The following is a 16,661-nucleotide window of genomic DNA, read 5'->3' on the forward strand; positions in this document are numbered from 1 at the left end:
GCTTGCTTGCCTCTAGCAAGCAGAGCAGACCCAAGAAATTTCTGCTACCAAGAAAACATGCTTCACTCCATTCTTTCCCAAGCTTTCTCAGGCTTTTTGTGGATTCAATTATCCTCACGTTGGGCAGCCATCTGTTGAAATAGGAGTGGCGGGGCTGCGTCCCCAACACCCCGACCGCTTGGCTAGCTTATGCCCAAAATAACAACACACAAACTGTATTCATTTAAGAACTGCTTGGCCCATGAACTCTAGCCCTTACAGGCTAATTCTCGCATCTGGACTAGCCCATTTCTAATGATGTGTGTAAGCACCCCAAGGTGCGCTTACCGGGAAGAGTCTAGCCTCCGTCCATCCTGGTGTCTCTGCTCCAGAGAGCAGAGCTGTTGGGTCTCTCCGGGAGCAGAGCAGAGTCTGACCTCACTTCCTCTTCCGCCCAGATCCTATTCTGTTTATTCCACCCACCTATGTTCTAAGCTATGAGGCCAAGCAGTTGGTTTATTATAATTAACCAATTACCTTCCTCCATCACTTCCAGAAGATCTATAGGCAGTTAATCGTTGCTAGGGGGAGAGAGAGATTTTCTTTAGTGCTGTAGCCACTAGTAATGTTCTTTCTTAAAAATTTTATTGAAAATAAGTTCCTTTCACATACAATATATCCTGATTATAATTTCCCCTCCCTGCAGTCCTCCAAGTTCCTCTCCACATCTCCTCCCCCTCTAGATCCACTTCCTTTCTGTCTCTCATTAGAAAAGAACAGGTTTCTAAGAGGTAACAACCAAATCTGATGAAATAAAATATAGTAGGATGAAGGAAAAGCTATCATATTGAAGTTGGACACAACAATCCAATAGGACAAAAAGAGTCAAAAGGCAGGCCCAAAAATCAGCGCGCACTTACACACACAACCATAGGATCTGGCATAGGCCTTGTGTTTGCTTGCTGCTTCAGTCTCTGTGAACCCATATTTGCCTTGCTTAGTTGATTCAGTAGAGGGCCTTGTTCTCCTAGTGTATTCCACTCCCTGTCTCTTCTGTGGGGTTCCCTGAGCTCTGAGGGGAGAAATTTGATGGAGTCCTCTAATTTAGAGTCTTTCTCTGCATAATATCTGGCTGTGGGTCTATGCATCTGTTCCCAGCTGCTGCTATTGGAAGCCTCTCTGATGATGACTGGATAAGGCACTGATCTATAAGTGTAGCAGAATATCATTAGGAATCATTTTATTGATTTTTTCAGTCCAGTAGTGTTTGGTTTTACCTTAGGTTTCTGGGAGGAGGCGGAAACTTTTTTTTTCTTATTCTCAATTAAAAAAAAAGTATTCATGTTAGAAGCCATAGTAATCTACATTTTTACATTTACTGGTTTACCCACGTGTGTGTGTGTGTGTGTGTGTGTGTGTGTGTGTGTGTGTGCATTCTTGGTGCCTGTGGAGGTCAGAAGAGGGCACTGGATCCCCTGGAGTTAAAGGGCGGTTATGAACCACCATGTGTACTGGGAACTAAACCCAGATCCTCTTTAAGAGAAGTAAGTGCTCTCACTCACTGAGCCATCTCTCTGGTCTCCATTAACTGATTGACTCCTATGGCAATCCTATGATATATGAACTAAATTTTAACTCCATTTCACAGATGGCTTGTTCTCTTAAAAGTAAATTTTTACATTCAAAATAAGACCAGGAATTTAGTAATAAAAGGAGTTCAATTTAAAGTTGGACAGAGCTTCCCAACAGATAATTTGCCAAAGATATATAAAAAGGTACAAGAAGTATACAGAATACCAAATAGAAAAGACCAGAAAAAAAATTCCCACAATACATAATAATCAAAACACTAAATGTACAAAACAAAAAAAATAGTAAAAGATGCAAGGGAAAAAAATAAGTAACATACAAAGGTAGACACCTTATTTCTCAGTAAAGACTATAAAAGCTAGAAGGCCTGCAAGTTGAGAGATCTTTTGTGGCAGCCCAGACTACTATACCCAACAAAACTATCAATGACAATAGAGAAAGAAAAGCATAAAAATGGGATAAAATCAAATTTAAACAATAGCTATTACCAATCCAGCTCTACAGACAGAACAGAAGGAAAAGTTCAGTTTGAAGAGGTAACCACACCCAAGAAAACACAAGGAATAAACAATTTCAGCTAACAAATTCACCTAGTAATCAAAAGAGGATTTACTACACCATAACAACAAAATAACCAATAGATACTGTTCATTGATGACTCTCAATGTTAATGGTCTTAGTTCTCCAAAAGTCACAGATTAACAGACTGGATATGAAGACAGGACCCTTTTTTCTGCTGTATCCAAGAAACACACCTTAATGGCAAGGATAGACACAACCTCAGTATAAAAGAATGGGAAAGAGTCTAAGCAAATAGACCTAAGAAGCAAGCAGGTGTAGTCATTTTAATAACTGACAAAACAGACTTCAAATCAAAACTAATAAGAAGAGTTTGGGAAGAACATTGCACACTCATTAAAAGAAAAATCCAGTAAAACATTTTAATCTTAAAACATTTATGTATCAAACACAAAGGCACCAAAATTCAAAACAGAAATACTATTGCAGCTAAAAAGCACATATTGTTCCTCATATAGCCACAGTGGGTAACTTCAACAACCCAATATCACCAATATACAGGCCATCCAGACAAAAACTAAACAGAAAAAATTCTGGAGTTAAATAATGTCATAAATCAAATAGGCCTACCAGATTTTTAGAGAACATTTCACCAAACATAAAAGAATATGAGTTCTTCGCAGCAGCTCATGAAACTTTCTCCAAAACTGATCTAGATACAAGCAAGCCTGAATAGAGAAAAGAAAACTGAAATAATTCATAGCATTTTATCAGGTCATAGTGGGTCACCACAGTGATATCAACAAAGAAACTGGATGGACACACTCACGGAAACTAGACAACTCACTTACTGAATAAAAAAAATGAGTAAAGACAGAAATTAAGAAGGAAATTAAAAGCTTTTTAGAGTTGAATGCAAATGAATATACAACATACCCAAACCTACAGGATGCAAAGGAGGGAGCTCTGAGAGGTAAATTCTTAGAGCACTGAGTGCCTACATAAACAGTTTGGAGAGATCTCATATTAGCAACTTAGCAGCACACCTGAAGGCTTTAAAACAAAAAGAGTACTGTCTCAAAGAAGAAGTAGAGGAGTAGACAGTAAACATAAACTCAGGGCTATAATCAACAAAATAGAAACAATATAAAAAAATGAATGGAATGAAGAGTTTGTCCTTTAAGAAAAATCAATAAGACTGATAAATCCTTAATCAAATTAACTAAAACACACACAGACAATATCCAAATTAGTAATAAAATTAGAGAAAAAACTGGGAATATACAATAGACACCAAGAAAATCCAGAGAATCATAAGGAAATACTTTAAAAATCTGTACTCCACCAAAGTGGAAACCTAAAAGAAATGGATGAATTTCTTGATATACACAAACCATAAGTGTTTAATCAAGATCAGATAAGCAATTTACATAAACCTTTAACCCTAAGTGAAACAGAGCAGTATTTAAAGTCTCTCAACCACTAAAAAGCGTAGTTTAGGTATGGGGTAATTGTAAAAATCTCATTAAAAGAGGTAGGAAATGTTCCTTCAGTTTCTATCTTGCAGAATAATGTGAAGAATATTGGCATTAATTCTTCTTTAAAAGTCTGGTAGAATTCTTTGTTGAACCTATCTGGTCCTGGACTTTTTAGTGGTTGAGAGACTTTACACAAAAAACTCAACTCTGAATGAATTAAGGACCTTGATAAGAGAACCTGGGGAATAGACATGACACAGGAAAGTACTTTCTAAACAGGACACCAGTAACACAGGCACTAAGATAAATAATAAATGGAACCTCTTGAAACCGAAAAGCTTCTGTATAGAAAAAGACACCATCATTCAGGCAACACAGCACACTACAGAATGGGAAAGATCTTTACCAGTTACACAACTGAGAGAGTTAATATTTAAAATATGAAAAAAAAATTAAAAACTGGGCATCAAGAAAACAAATAGGCTTCCTGGGAATTTCCTTAGCACTAGGTTTCTCCCCACTCCCACAAAGGCTTCCTAATATCAAGGTGTCTCTTTCACTGCTCTCCCTCCTTGTCTCTTCCCCAACTTGGCCATCTTGATCCCTCATGTTCTTATCCCCTCCCTTCTACTCCCCACTCCCAGTTTACCCAGAAGACCTTAACTATTTCCTTTTTCTGGGGCCCTCCATGCGTGTCTCTCTTAGGGCCCTCCTTTTTACCTAGTTTCTCTGGGGCTGTGGATTGTAGCCTGGTAAACCTTTGCTTTGTATCTAATATCCACTTATAGTGAGTACATACCGTATCTGTCTTTCTGGATCTGGGTTACCTCACTCAGGATTTTTTTTTCCCCTAATTCCATCCATTTGCCTACAAATTTAAGATGTCTTTTTTTTTTTTTAACCACTGAGTGGTACTCCATTGTGTAGATGTGCCATATTTTCTTTATCCATTCTTCAGTTAAGGGGCATCTACAGGTCTTGCTATTAGGAATAATGCTGCTAAAAACATAGTTGAGCAAGTGTCTGTTGCATGAGTTCTAACTGGTTTTAATAATAAAAACTGGAGTCAGATACTGGGATAAATGTTGAAAGATCTAATTGACAAAGGAGCAAGCCACAGCCAACTCTTACCTTGCTAACTCTTCAGCTGAAAAAAGAGCTGAGCTCCTGTCTCCTCCCACCTTATATTCTCCTCTGCCTAGGCATATCACTTCCTGTCCGTTTATGCAGACCTCAAGACTTCTACCATTAATTATTTTAGCTCTGCCCTCTGATCTTCAGACAAGCTTTATTTGTTAAAGCACAAACAAAATACCACGTAAGTGTCCTTGTGGTGTGATAAAAGATAAAGTAGATATAAATATTGTAACTGTAATTCTTGCTTGATAACTGTTTTGTTATATGTAATTTTACTATGTTAAAGTTAAAGCCTTCCTTTTTGTTTAAACAGAAAAGGGGAAATGGTGTGGAAGGTCCTTCTATGTGTTGCTTTTATTGGTTAATGAATAAAGAAACTGCTTTGGGCCTTTAACAGAGCTAGGTGGGGACTAAGGTGAATCCTGAGAGAAAGGAAGGCAGAGTCAGAGAGAAGCCAAGAAGCCACCACCAGAGACAGACGTGCTGAAACTTTAGCCAGTAAGCCACAGCCACATGGCGATAGACAGATTACTATAAATGGGTTAAATTAATATGTAAGAGTTAGCCAATAAGAACCTAGAACTAATGGGTCAAGCAGTGTTTTTAAATAATATAGTTTCTCTTTGATTATTTCGGTCCTGGGCAGCCAGGACGAACAAGCAGCTCCTTGCAACAATCAAGCAAGTATCTTTTGGGTATTTGCTCAATAGTGATATTGCTAGGTTTCAAGGTAGGTTGATTCCCAATTTTCTGATAAACCGCCATACTGATTACCAGAGTGGTTGCACAAGTTGGCACTCCCAACAGCAGTGGAGGAGTGTTCACCTTACTCCACAACCTCTCCAACATAAACTGTCATCAGTTTTTGTGATTTTAGCCATTCTGACAGGTGTAAGATGGTATCTGTGTCATTTTGATTTGCATTTCCCTAATGGCTAAGAATGTTGAGCAACTTCTTAAATGTCTTTCAGTCATTTGAGATTCATATGTTGAAAATTCTCTGTTTAGATCTATACCCCATTTTAAAAATTGGATTATTTGGTAGTTTGATGTCTAGTTTCTTGAGTTCTTTATATATTTTGGAGAGGATGCTTGAACTGGCCTGCCCCTGTAATCAGATTTAGTGACTATCCTGTCATCATAGAACCTACATTCAGTAACTGATGCAGTGATCCACAGCCAAACACTGGGCTGACCTGGAGTTCAGTGGTAGAGAGGGAGGAGGGATCATATGAGCAAGGTGGGTCAAGATCATGATGGAGAAAACCACCAGGACAGTTTGTGGAGGCCAAGAAAATGCAGGTCCATTTCCACCTTGTCTGTTGGTTAGAGAGTGTGAAGACTGACAAGCATAGCTGTACATCCCAACTCAGGAGGTGATTGCTTATTTCTTTTGAAATTAAGATAGTTCATTCTAGTAAATTCATGCCATCCTGATAGGCAGTCAGAATATGCAAATGTACTTCTGCTCCTTGTTTAACTCTGAGGTCACCTAGGGAAGAGCTGTCTTCAGAATACATGACCTAGAATATCATTGCTACCTAGACAACAGAATGCTAATGATTTGATGTCTCAGAGTGATAAAGCCATTGATTGTGTAACTTATCCTTTTGTATCATGTTAATAAAGTCTTTTATTACCTTTTCCCCCATTTACGTTGGGTATAAAAGCTGTGGAAAAATAAACACGGGTGAATTTCAGAATTTCAGTCACTGGAATATCCTCCCGATACTTTCTATGTTTTCTGTCTTATTATTTTTATGCATCTTTATATTCTTTAATTATATTTCTAAAATTCCAATGGCCCTACCCTGGTAAGAGGTGATTCTGTTGAGGCCAGTCCTCAACAAGAGTTGACATGAGCTAGCAGGAGGTCACAGCCTCTGGACTGACAGATGTGGAGCCTGCATGGGTCCAAACTAGGCCCTCTGAATTTGGGTGACAGTTGTGTGGCTGATGGAGGAAGGTTACTGGTAATAAACAAACTGCTTGGCCCATTTTGATAGGCCATTCCTTAGGTGGGTGGAGTAGGCAGAACAGAATGCTGGGAGGAAGAGGAAGTGAGCTCAGAGACACCATGCTTCCCTCTCCCGGGCAGACGCAATAGCTCTGCTCTCTGAGGCAGACGCATGAAGCTCAGACCCAGGATGGACATAGGCTAGAATCTTTCCGGGTAAGACTGATGCTACACAGATTATTAGAGATGGGTTGATCAGGATATGAGAATTAGCCTGTAAGGGCTAGAGTTAATGGGCCAAGCAGTGTTTAAAAGAATACAGTGTCAGTGTAATTATTTTGGGGCATAAGCTAGCAGGTGGTCAGGGTGCTGGGGACGCAGCCCCGCCGCTCATATTACAACATGTGGCTTGATCTGTTTGTGGGGCCGCTGGCAGTGGGACCAGGACTTATACGTGAACTGGCTTTTTGGAGCCCATTCCCTATGATGGTATACCTTGCTCAGCCTTGATGCAGCGGGGAGAGTATGCCAGACTTTGTTGATGTCCCAGGGAGGCTACTTACCACCTCTAAGGCATAGATGGAGGTGGAGGAGGGGGAGAATGGGGAAGGGGTATGGAGGGAGAACTGGGGTTGGTATGGAAAATGAAAAAAAATATTTGTAGAGTGATATTTCATTTGTATTTTACTAAATACAGCTTGCCTGAAGATCAGAGAGTAAAACAATCCCACTGGGGTGACACACCTTTAATCTCAATAGCCACACTAGTTTGCCACAGAAACCAGGCAGTAGTGGTGCATGTCTTTAATCCGAGCACTGGAGAGGAATATAAAGTGGGAGGAGACCCTCTCACACAGTCTCATTCTGAGATTCTTGGAGGCAGGATCACCATTTTGGACTGTTCGAAGTAAGAGCCACTGGCTGTCTGTTTTGCTTTTCTGATCTTCAGGTTGAACCCCAATATCTGTCTCTAGGTTTTTATTAATCATGCTATAAATATTTTTAAATAAAAAAAAACACAAATAGGCAAATTAAAGATGGATTAAAAATACAAAACTAAACAGAGTTCTCAAAACCGGAAAAAAAACAACTGGATAAGAAACACTTAAGTGCTCAACATCCTAGTCATCAGGGAAATGCAAATCAAACTACTTTGAAATTTCATATTATTCAGTCAGATTGGTCAAGATCATTAAAACAAATGACAGCTTATGCTGGCAAGAATGTGGGGTAAGGGGAAAATTCATCCATTGCTGATGGGAGTACAAACTTGAATAGACACTGTGGAAATCAGAGTAGCAATCCCTCAAGAAGTTGAGACTAGATCTACCTCAAGATCAGCTGCACCATCCTTGGGCATACACCCAAAGGACTCTATATCCTACCACACAGGTATCTGCTCATCCACGTTCACTGTAGCCCTAGTCATAATAGCCAGAAACTGGAAACAGCCTAAATGTCCATCAACGATTGACTGCTTAATGATAATGTGGTACATTTACACACTGGAATATTATTCAACTGTTTAAAATATAAATTATAAAATATGCAGGTAAATAGAGCTAGAAAAAAAATATATGAATGAGATAACCCAGACGCCAAAAGACAAATTTTGTGTATTTTCTCTTATATGTGAATGTTAGCTTTTAAGCATTCCATAAGTGCGCTACAATCTGTATAACTACGGAGGTTGGGTATGGAGTAAGAGACTAGCTGGAGGGGAGGACTTCCCAAGGAAGGGAAAATAGAATATATAGAGATGGAGAAATAGTGAGGGATTGGCACAGGAGGATTAAACAGGGAGAGAGATGGAAGAGAGGGGTAAAGAAGGGAATACAGAGAGAGACAGCTAATACTAAGGGCTATTTGAAGAGTCATATGGAAGCCTATTACCATAAAAACATCTTAAAATATGCATATATATGAAAGGAATCTAAATGGAATCACCAAATAAATGGGGAGACAATGCGCCAACTAGACATCTTTTTATTTATTTATTTATTTATTTATTATGTATACAATATTCTGTCTGTGTCTATGTCTGCAGGCCAGAAGAGGGCACCAGACCCCATTACAGATGGTTGTGAGCCACCATGTGGTTGCTGGGAATTGNGTCTATGTCTGCAGGCCAGAAGAGGGCACCAGACCCCATTACAGATGGTTGTGAGCCACCATGTGGTTGCTGGGAATTGAACTCAGGACCTTGGTAGAGCAGGCAATGAATGCTCTTAACCTCTGAGCCATCTCTCCAGCCCCCCCAACTAGACATCTTTTACCATTAAGTGTAACCTTTACAGCCAGGAATGAGTTACATCTAGTTGAGCTATTGGCCAAGGGGGCCCCAAAGGAACCCCCAAATAACTCAGGCTGTTGCCAAGGCTATTGCCCTCTAGAAACTGACAGTAAGACCTCATTGCTGAAGACAACACTTATATATCTCATTAAACACAGAGAAGCCCAGCTGATGTCTGACTAGCCTTCACCTCTACTGACGGGTGGCCACGGTACTGGAAGGCACTCGTCATGCTACCAAAGGAGAATGGTAGTCATCAGTCTAGCTACAAACTCTGTCATCTACAAAGGTGATCTACAGACATGATACCCTGGTGCAATAGTGGCACGAGCACTCTGGGAATAACCAACCACTCTCTGACTGGATAGGCTACAGGCCTACTGTTCTGCTAAAGGAACACAGCAGAAAAATGGTGCCTGCTATACCCACAGATCACTGCCTGACTTGGCCATCATCAGAGATACTTCCTCTTACAACAGATGGGAACTAACACAGACACACAACTAGACGACAATGTTCAGAGAGTGAGAGACTTTGTAACACTCTGTCCTAAATGGGATGTCTTCATCAACCCCTTCCTTCAGGACTCAGGGAGCTATGCAGAAGAGGAAATGGAAAGACTGTAGAGCCAGGAAGGATGGATGACACCACGGAAACAGTGTCTTCCAGACACAACATGACTGATGCACATGAACATGTAACACAGAAACTGTTACAGCACACTGCCTACACAGCTCAGACCAGATGGGATCCCAGAGCTGACAGGGGACGTGGACAAGGGCGCCTATCCCTAAGAAGCTATTCTTAACTGACATCTGCCTGCACAGAAAAAATTAATTCTCTCCAATGGAATGTCACTGGCTATATTTCCCACACTTAAGGGCAGGCTCCATGCCCACCAGTAAATGGCCAACACAAAAAAAAAACTCAATGGTATTTTGTATCATAGTGCTTTATTTGGGCATTTTTTATGTATACATTATAGTTTCTGATTTTGTGGGGGTTTTTGTGAATTTTTCTATATGTGTGTATGTGTATCTGTCTATGTAAATGTCAGTGTTTATCGAGTTTTTATTTGATTTTATTATTATTATTATTATGGCTAGCTCATTTTGTTTTTCTGTTTTCTAAAAAGAGAAAAAAGGGTATGGAGTTGTGTGTGTGTGAAGGTGGGGAAGATCTGGAAGGAGTCGGGGGAGGGGAAACCATGACCAGAATATATTTTATAGAAAAAACTTTTCAATACAAAAGTAGAAAAATGAAATAGAAACAATGAGGAAGGCTTACTGTAATGGTCTACTATGTACAAGTGTATGCTGTGCCTGTGTATATTCACGTTTCCATGTTTGTGGGCACATGTGTCTAGAGTCCAGAGTCTGACATTTGTTCTTCTCTTTGATTGTCTTCTAACTTATAAACTGAACCTGAGTTTCTTATTTGAACCAAGCTTGACAATTTTAGCCAGCTTGCTGCAGGCATCCCTTGTGTCCACCTGCAGAGTACTGAATTATAAGCAAGGGCCATGTCCAGTATGGGTATAAGGGATCTGGATCTGAATTATGGCCCTTATGTATCAACTGAGACATCTCTTCACCATGGAAAGTCTAAAAATGTTAAATACTGATTCTTACTAGTAACTAAACAGTACTGAAAAAAAAAGAAGAAACTTATTTTTTCGAGACAGGGTTTCTCTATAGCTTTGGAGCCTGTCCTGGAACTAGCTCTTGTAGACCAGGCTGGCCTCTAACTCACAGAGATTCACCTGCCTCTGCCTCCCAAGTGCTGGGATTAAAGGCGTGTGCCACCACTGCCTGGCTAGGAACATTCTTATTAAACATTTTACTAATATTTGTAACCTCCGTGTACAAACTAAAATCATCACTTTTCCACATTTCACACTAAAAATATTTCTACAAGATGGAATAAATAAGCTATCCCAAACGCATCTAGAAAAAATAATGTTTAATAAAATTATTTGAATAAAGTTAGTGATATTAGATTAAGTAAGTTAAGCACACCTTGGAGTGGAAAGTGAAATGTTTCCATTTCCCTTTTTGTCAGAAGACATCTCATCAAGCCCACTTTTTCACAGCCATACTTCTGAATGATGGGGTCATTCTGCAGGTTGATGCTGGGCTTTAAAATGGCAGAAGTTAAAGATCTTCCTGAAACAACAAAGGTAGTGCATGGTGGATAAGAATGTGTAGTATCTCAAGGAGGGCCAACAGGGTAGTTCAGTGGATAGGGTGCTTGCTGCGCAAGCCCGGTGATATGCATTCTACCTAGGAACCCACTGTGGAAGGAGGTAACTGATTCCTAGATGTGATCTTTTGACTTCTGTGCATGCTTTGACACAAGGGTGCCTGCAAACATACATACAAACACACACACACATACACCTCAATAATAACAAAAACCTTACAGAGCACACATCTTTTTTTTTGGGGGGGGGGGCGGTGAGACAGTGTTTCTCTATGTAGCCTTTGTTATTCTTGAACTAACTCTGTAGACCAGGCTGGCTTCAAGCGCACAGAAATCTGCTTCCCTTTGCCTCCCAAGTGCTGAGATTAAAGATGTGTGCTGAGATTAAAGATGTGTGCCACTACCAGTTTCTTATATAGGTTAAGCACGGGGAAGGCAAAAAGATATTATGATTCAGCTTCAACCTGAAAAGGGGAGTGTGTGTGTGTGATTTCATATAGAAGCTGGGCATGGTAAGGCATATCTGTGATTCCAGCATTTGGAAGAGAGGCAACATGATCTCAAGTTCAACTAACTTGGATTACATAGTAAGACCCTTTCTCAAAAACTAAAACAAGAACAAACCAAGAACATAAACAATTAACTCCAAATGTGTTACAACAATAAAGCTTTTTATAAAAGGTAGAGGAAGAATGTGCTTCAGGGCTAAAGTGGTCAAAGATACTTTAAGATAGGAAACGAGATGCCAATCTTGAGAAAGCAGAATAGAAATAGCTGGTATGTTAGCTACATACCATTTTACAGTGTCTACCCATTTCAAACATCCCGTTTTATCTTCACCTACCTACACCTTTTGCTTTCTACTCCATCAACATCAGCTGATCATGTTAACCAGAATTTTAACTAAAAGGTAAAGAGGAAGTTTGAAAACTTCCTCTGTTTGATGCTATGAAAAGGGACAGACAGTTCTTCGCTGGAGGTACTTAGCTTCCAGATGGCTTTCTAGTCAACAGGAATCCTCCAAATACTATCCTTTTTGATTAAGATAGGCATCTGCTCTCTGCTGCCCCCAAAGCCAATTTATCACAGTAGAAGAGGGCACACCAAGTTAGACAGGAATGGAAAGAACTTGGCTTGCCAATGACAGGTTAGTAAGAAAGAAAAACATCTACGAGTCAAGTTGAGAGTAGAGATAAACAATAGACCATTTGAGTGCCAAGGTCAAGAGTTTGAACTTTGGTTCATCACTCAATACATAATGGAGAACAATAAAAACTCCTGATAAGAAAAGCAACAAAATATAAAGAGTATCTGAAGAAATAGTAACCTCAAATACTTGTGAAAAATAGAACAGAACAAAAGTAGAAAGGCTCTACAGAAAAACTGGCAAAAGATATTTTAACTAAAGCCTACATAGTAAGAGGGCAAAAGGGATAGGAAGGTATACAAAAGAAATGTTAAACATAATTCAATTAAGAAAATATTTGAGTGTTTATTGGCATTACTCTAGCCAATGTACATTATAAAATTTGCTATGGAATTTAAGTTCAAATTGGGAAGATGGACAATGAATAATGAAATAAGTATTTATAAACAAATACAAATGAATAAATAGTTAATATATCAAGTAGGGATAAGAAGTACAGATAAAAGCAGAGGAAGGAGAGGGATTACTGGACAAGGAAAATGTCCGATGTCATGTTTCTATGTCAGGTTTGGTCTCTGTGATAAAGTGGTATCTGAGTAGAGATTTATAAGCGTAAAGGCAATGATCCATGCAGATTAGAGACAGGAAACCAAAATAAAAGGAACTCTAAAATTCAAAACTGGTGACTAAAGAGAAAAAAATGCACTAACATGGAAACTGAAATAGAAGCCTATTATTTATGGAGGAGATAAGATGTTTTTAGCTATGATAGAACAGAGAAGAAAGTTGAATATCCAAGAGACAATATCCAGGAGGCAACTGCTGCAATGAAAGACTGTATCTGGGACATCAAATCTAGAGATGAAGACACAGAAGTCATCTATAGAAAACAGACAGGTAAACTTGAAAAATAAATGAAGACTCCAAAGAAAGGAAAATGAGAGAGCCATGGACTATGCCTTGGGGACTTGAATATACATAGGATGAAAAAAATGAAATAAAATCTTAAGAGAACAGAACAATAATCATAACCACTCTAGTGCCTTAAAAAGTACAGAATAAAATCATTACTCAAACTCAAAGTCTGCAACACACAGTCACCAGCGGCATCCCTGGCTGCTTCTTTCACTACCACCTACTTTCCCCCTCAGCATCCACAATAATCTGTGTCTTTTAGCCTTGTCAACTAAAGACCTTTGTTTGAGTCTCAAATCTTAAAATGATACTATATGATTTATTCAGATACTTGCATGCTAAATCAATACAGCTGCATATATGATATAGGCATCTACTGAAAGAAGAACAATGGAAATGCAGCAAAATCAAAAGATACCACCAAGATGCAGGAAACTAGGAAACACAGTTCAAAAGGAGGTAGGAGGGAACCGCCTGATTAGTCCTACCTGTGTATGCCTCCTCAGTGCAATTATACAGTTACTTACTATTTCTGAACACAAAGAAGTACCATTGGACAATATTTACCTTCATTTTGGCTGAATTTTGATAATTCCTAATTCCTATTCTACAACCCATATTCTTTCTAAAAAAAAAAAAAAAAAAAGTTAACTGTAACCTAGTCGCAGGACGTTCCCGGGTCTGAACAGCACTGCTGTCATAGGTATGTATCTTAAAGCTCTAACTACTGTATCTGTAGGTCACAACTAAAAGTAGGACCAACTAAATTCCCCATCTGCTCCTCAGTGTGAATAATATTCATGTTCCTTTCATTAGTCAATGGTAAGTTCTTCCTTCCCACCTATATCCTAGTAGAAACGAAGACCTAGTGACTGCCGAGAGCACAGTAATTAAGAGTTTCAATGTCAGCGATAATCAAATATCCTTAGCTATCCAACTTAACCAGTTTCTGAAGCATAAACCAATGATTCCTGATATCTACCCTCTCTGGGTACTTGCTCATTTTAAAATTCTTTCTTTTAAAAAAAGAAAAGAAAGAAGACACTTTTTTGTTTAAGTTGATCAGAACTGAAGATTCTGTTGTTATTGTTGCTTACAAGAGTAAACTTTACCACATCCATGACATCTGTTTACAAGCATCAATAAAAATTGAAGCCATACCTTTAATAGTCCTAGGAAAACCTCTGACTAATTTCTTCCTTTGCAGCCCAACGATATTAAATAGAAAACGGGATGTCGGAGGAGGCAAGCTGAATTTCTGAAAAAATATATTAATAAGTTTTTTAAAAATACTTCAAAACAGACAAAATACTCTTAAAGGGCTAGATTTTCACTGTTGGTTCAGACCTTCCGAACTTTAACTATTCATATTATAAAATGAGAACTGTTTCCTTAACATGGGAGAGAGTGAGGTAGTGAAAGAAACCACATTTACAATAAAAATTTCCACCTGAAAATTGTTCCTCTCACTTCACACTGTAAAAAGTCGACAGAGGAATTTACAAGTTCAGTGTTCTCAGGGACTTCTAATTCTTTATGTCACTAGACAGCATATCAGGTAATCAGGATAGATGATATAGGCGGTACCTAGGTTGAAAGCTCTAGCTACAGGCTCATTTGGGCTAAAATTCCAATTCTACAATTTATTAGTGGTTAACTTTGGTGAGCTACTCACTTTCTTAAACATGAAAGAGAATAAAGTTCCTCTTACAGGACAACATGGTCATTACAGATGATAAACATAGCATGACTAATACATGACTAGACATATAAAAAGTACTCAATAAAATGGAAGCAAAAGAGAATCAAGACCCAGATAGATTATGGCTGATGGACTCAAATGCTGGGAGCCGATTTGAGTGGCTGCCATTACAAGATGGCATTTGGCCCCAGCCTCGCTTGATAAATAACTCCATATTAAGGTTGCAGTTCTTCCACAAGAAAACAGGATGAGTTGTTGTAATCTAGCTGCCCACACTACCCCTGACCGGCAGGGGAACTTCCTTATGGTCTGTAATTGACAGGGATGTTCCCCTGCTTTCTTTCCTGCCGGTGGGTCTCCAGAAAAGCAGTCAAAGTATCAAAGGTTGCTAGGCAGACTCCCTATATAAGCAGCTACAGCTCAGAGCTGGGGGCCCCTTGCTTTCTGCTCTCCCTATAACCAAGAGGCTCCAATAAAACGTGATTTGGGAAGAATCCTCGTCTGGTGGCTGTTCCTTCCTGCTGGTCAGGGAGTTCGCCGCACTCAAATACCTTCAGGAATATATGGACAAGCAGGCCAGAGGGAAATAGGGCAGGATATGAAACCAACAGTACATGCCTTTTTTTTTTTTTTTTTTTGTCCTGGAACTCACTCTGTAGACCAGGTTGGGCCTTAAACTCACAGAGATCCATCTGCCTCTGTCTCTCGAGTGCTGGGATTAAAGGTAGGCACCAGCGCCACCAGCACCCAGTGCACATACTTTTCTTTCTAGATGGCAGGAGCTATTGAGCTCCAGATAGTATTCTATTGACACCCAATTTTTAAAATTTTTCTTAGATTGGTTTTCTTTTTGCTTTTTTTGTTTTTAAACAGGTCTTGCACCCATGCAGGACTCAAATCCTTCTTACTTGCCTTCCACCTGTTATAATTACAGCTATGCACCTCCATGCCCAACATCATGATTTAAGAGAAGTACAAAATGTATGTGAATTTTGCAATTTATAAAAATTCTATATTACAAATAAAATAGAATCAACATAGAAGCTATATACTATAATTGGAGAGTAACTGTTTTTGCTAGATTATCAAAGAAAAGCACAGACAAATCTAATCTAAACAGAGCCCTTAGTGCTTCTGCTGTCTATATACCCTTCCTGCCTTCCTGTGTTTAACTAGGTTATTGACAAACATTCTCAGACTGATGCCCTAGCCTCAGGATAGGAGCTCTAACTTAGCCCCTAATACAAAATTTTCTTATCTTACATGTCTGAATGTCTTTCGAAGAAATCTGAATTCCAAATAGAACCTGTAGAAGTGTAGCTGACTCATTCCCTTCAGAATAAAAACCACCACGTTGTTTAGGTGATTTTGGTGTAAAAGCTGGCACCAGCTGTTGGAAAAAAAAAATCAAACCAACTAAGATGATAATCTCAAGTTACAGACACATAGAAGACAAGCAGGAAACAGTGACTGACAACCAATAAAACTTCACCAACCACTGACCCTCTCTGACTCACTCTATAACTGGAAGACAGTCCTTACTTCAAAGAATTCAAATAAAAATCTTTGTAATAAATATTCGTTATAATTAAATGTCGAGTGAAAGTCCTACTAACGCTTATTTAAAACTTTAATTACCCTTATTTTGTATGTGTCACAGGATGGAAGTTAGAGGACAACTTAGGGCAGCTGGTGTTCTTCCACCCAAACATTTACTTTAAATTAGAACTCCGAGCTTATTC

General features: G+C 39.0%; 1 protein-coding gene across 9 annotated transcripts in view; it reads right to left on the minus strand.

Moving 5' to 3' along the window:
• The window catches only part of Rexo5 (RNA exonuclease 5), a 57,595-nt gene that overhangs the window by 34,544 nt on the left and 6,390 nt on the right, over nt 1–16,661 (minus strand). For 6 of the 9 annotated variants that reach the window (XR_007591909.1, XM_050143282.1, XM_050143287.1 and 3 more), the window contains 3 exons: nt 16,183–16,309; nt 14,379–14,475; nt 10,972–11,118 (listed from right to left, as the gene is read on the minus strand). Coding sequence is in view for 8 of the 9 variants with exons in the window: in XM_050143282.1 (XP_049999239.1) it covers nt 10,972–11,118; nt 14,379–14,475; nt 16,183–16,309 (371 nt within the window). In the remaining variant the exon portion in view is untranslated. The remainder of the gene's footprint in view (nt 1–10,971; nt 11,119–14,378; nt 14,476–16,182; nt 16,310–16,661) is intronic. The other 3 variants (XM_050143288.1, XM_050143289.1, XM_050143285.1) reach the window with 2 other exon arrangements.

Source organism: Alexandromys fortis, unplaced genomic scaffold (genome assembly GCF_014885135.2).
Source record: "Alexandromys fortis isolate MF-2015 unplaced genomic scaffold, M_Fortis_MF-2015_v1.1 scaffold_45, whole genome shotgun sequence".
Taxonomy (NCBI): domain Eukaryota; kingdom Metazoa; phylum Chordata; class Mammalia; order Rodentia; family Cricetidae; genus Alexandromys; species Alexandromys fortis.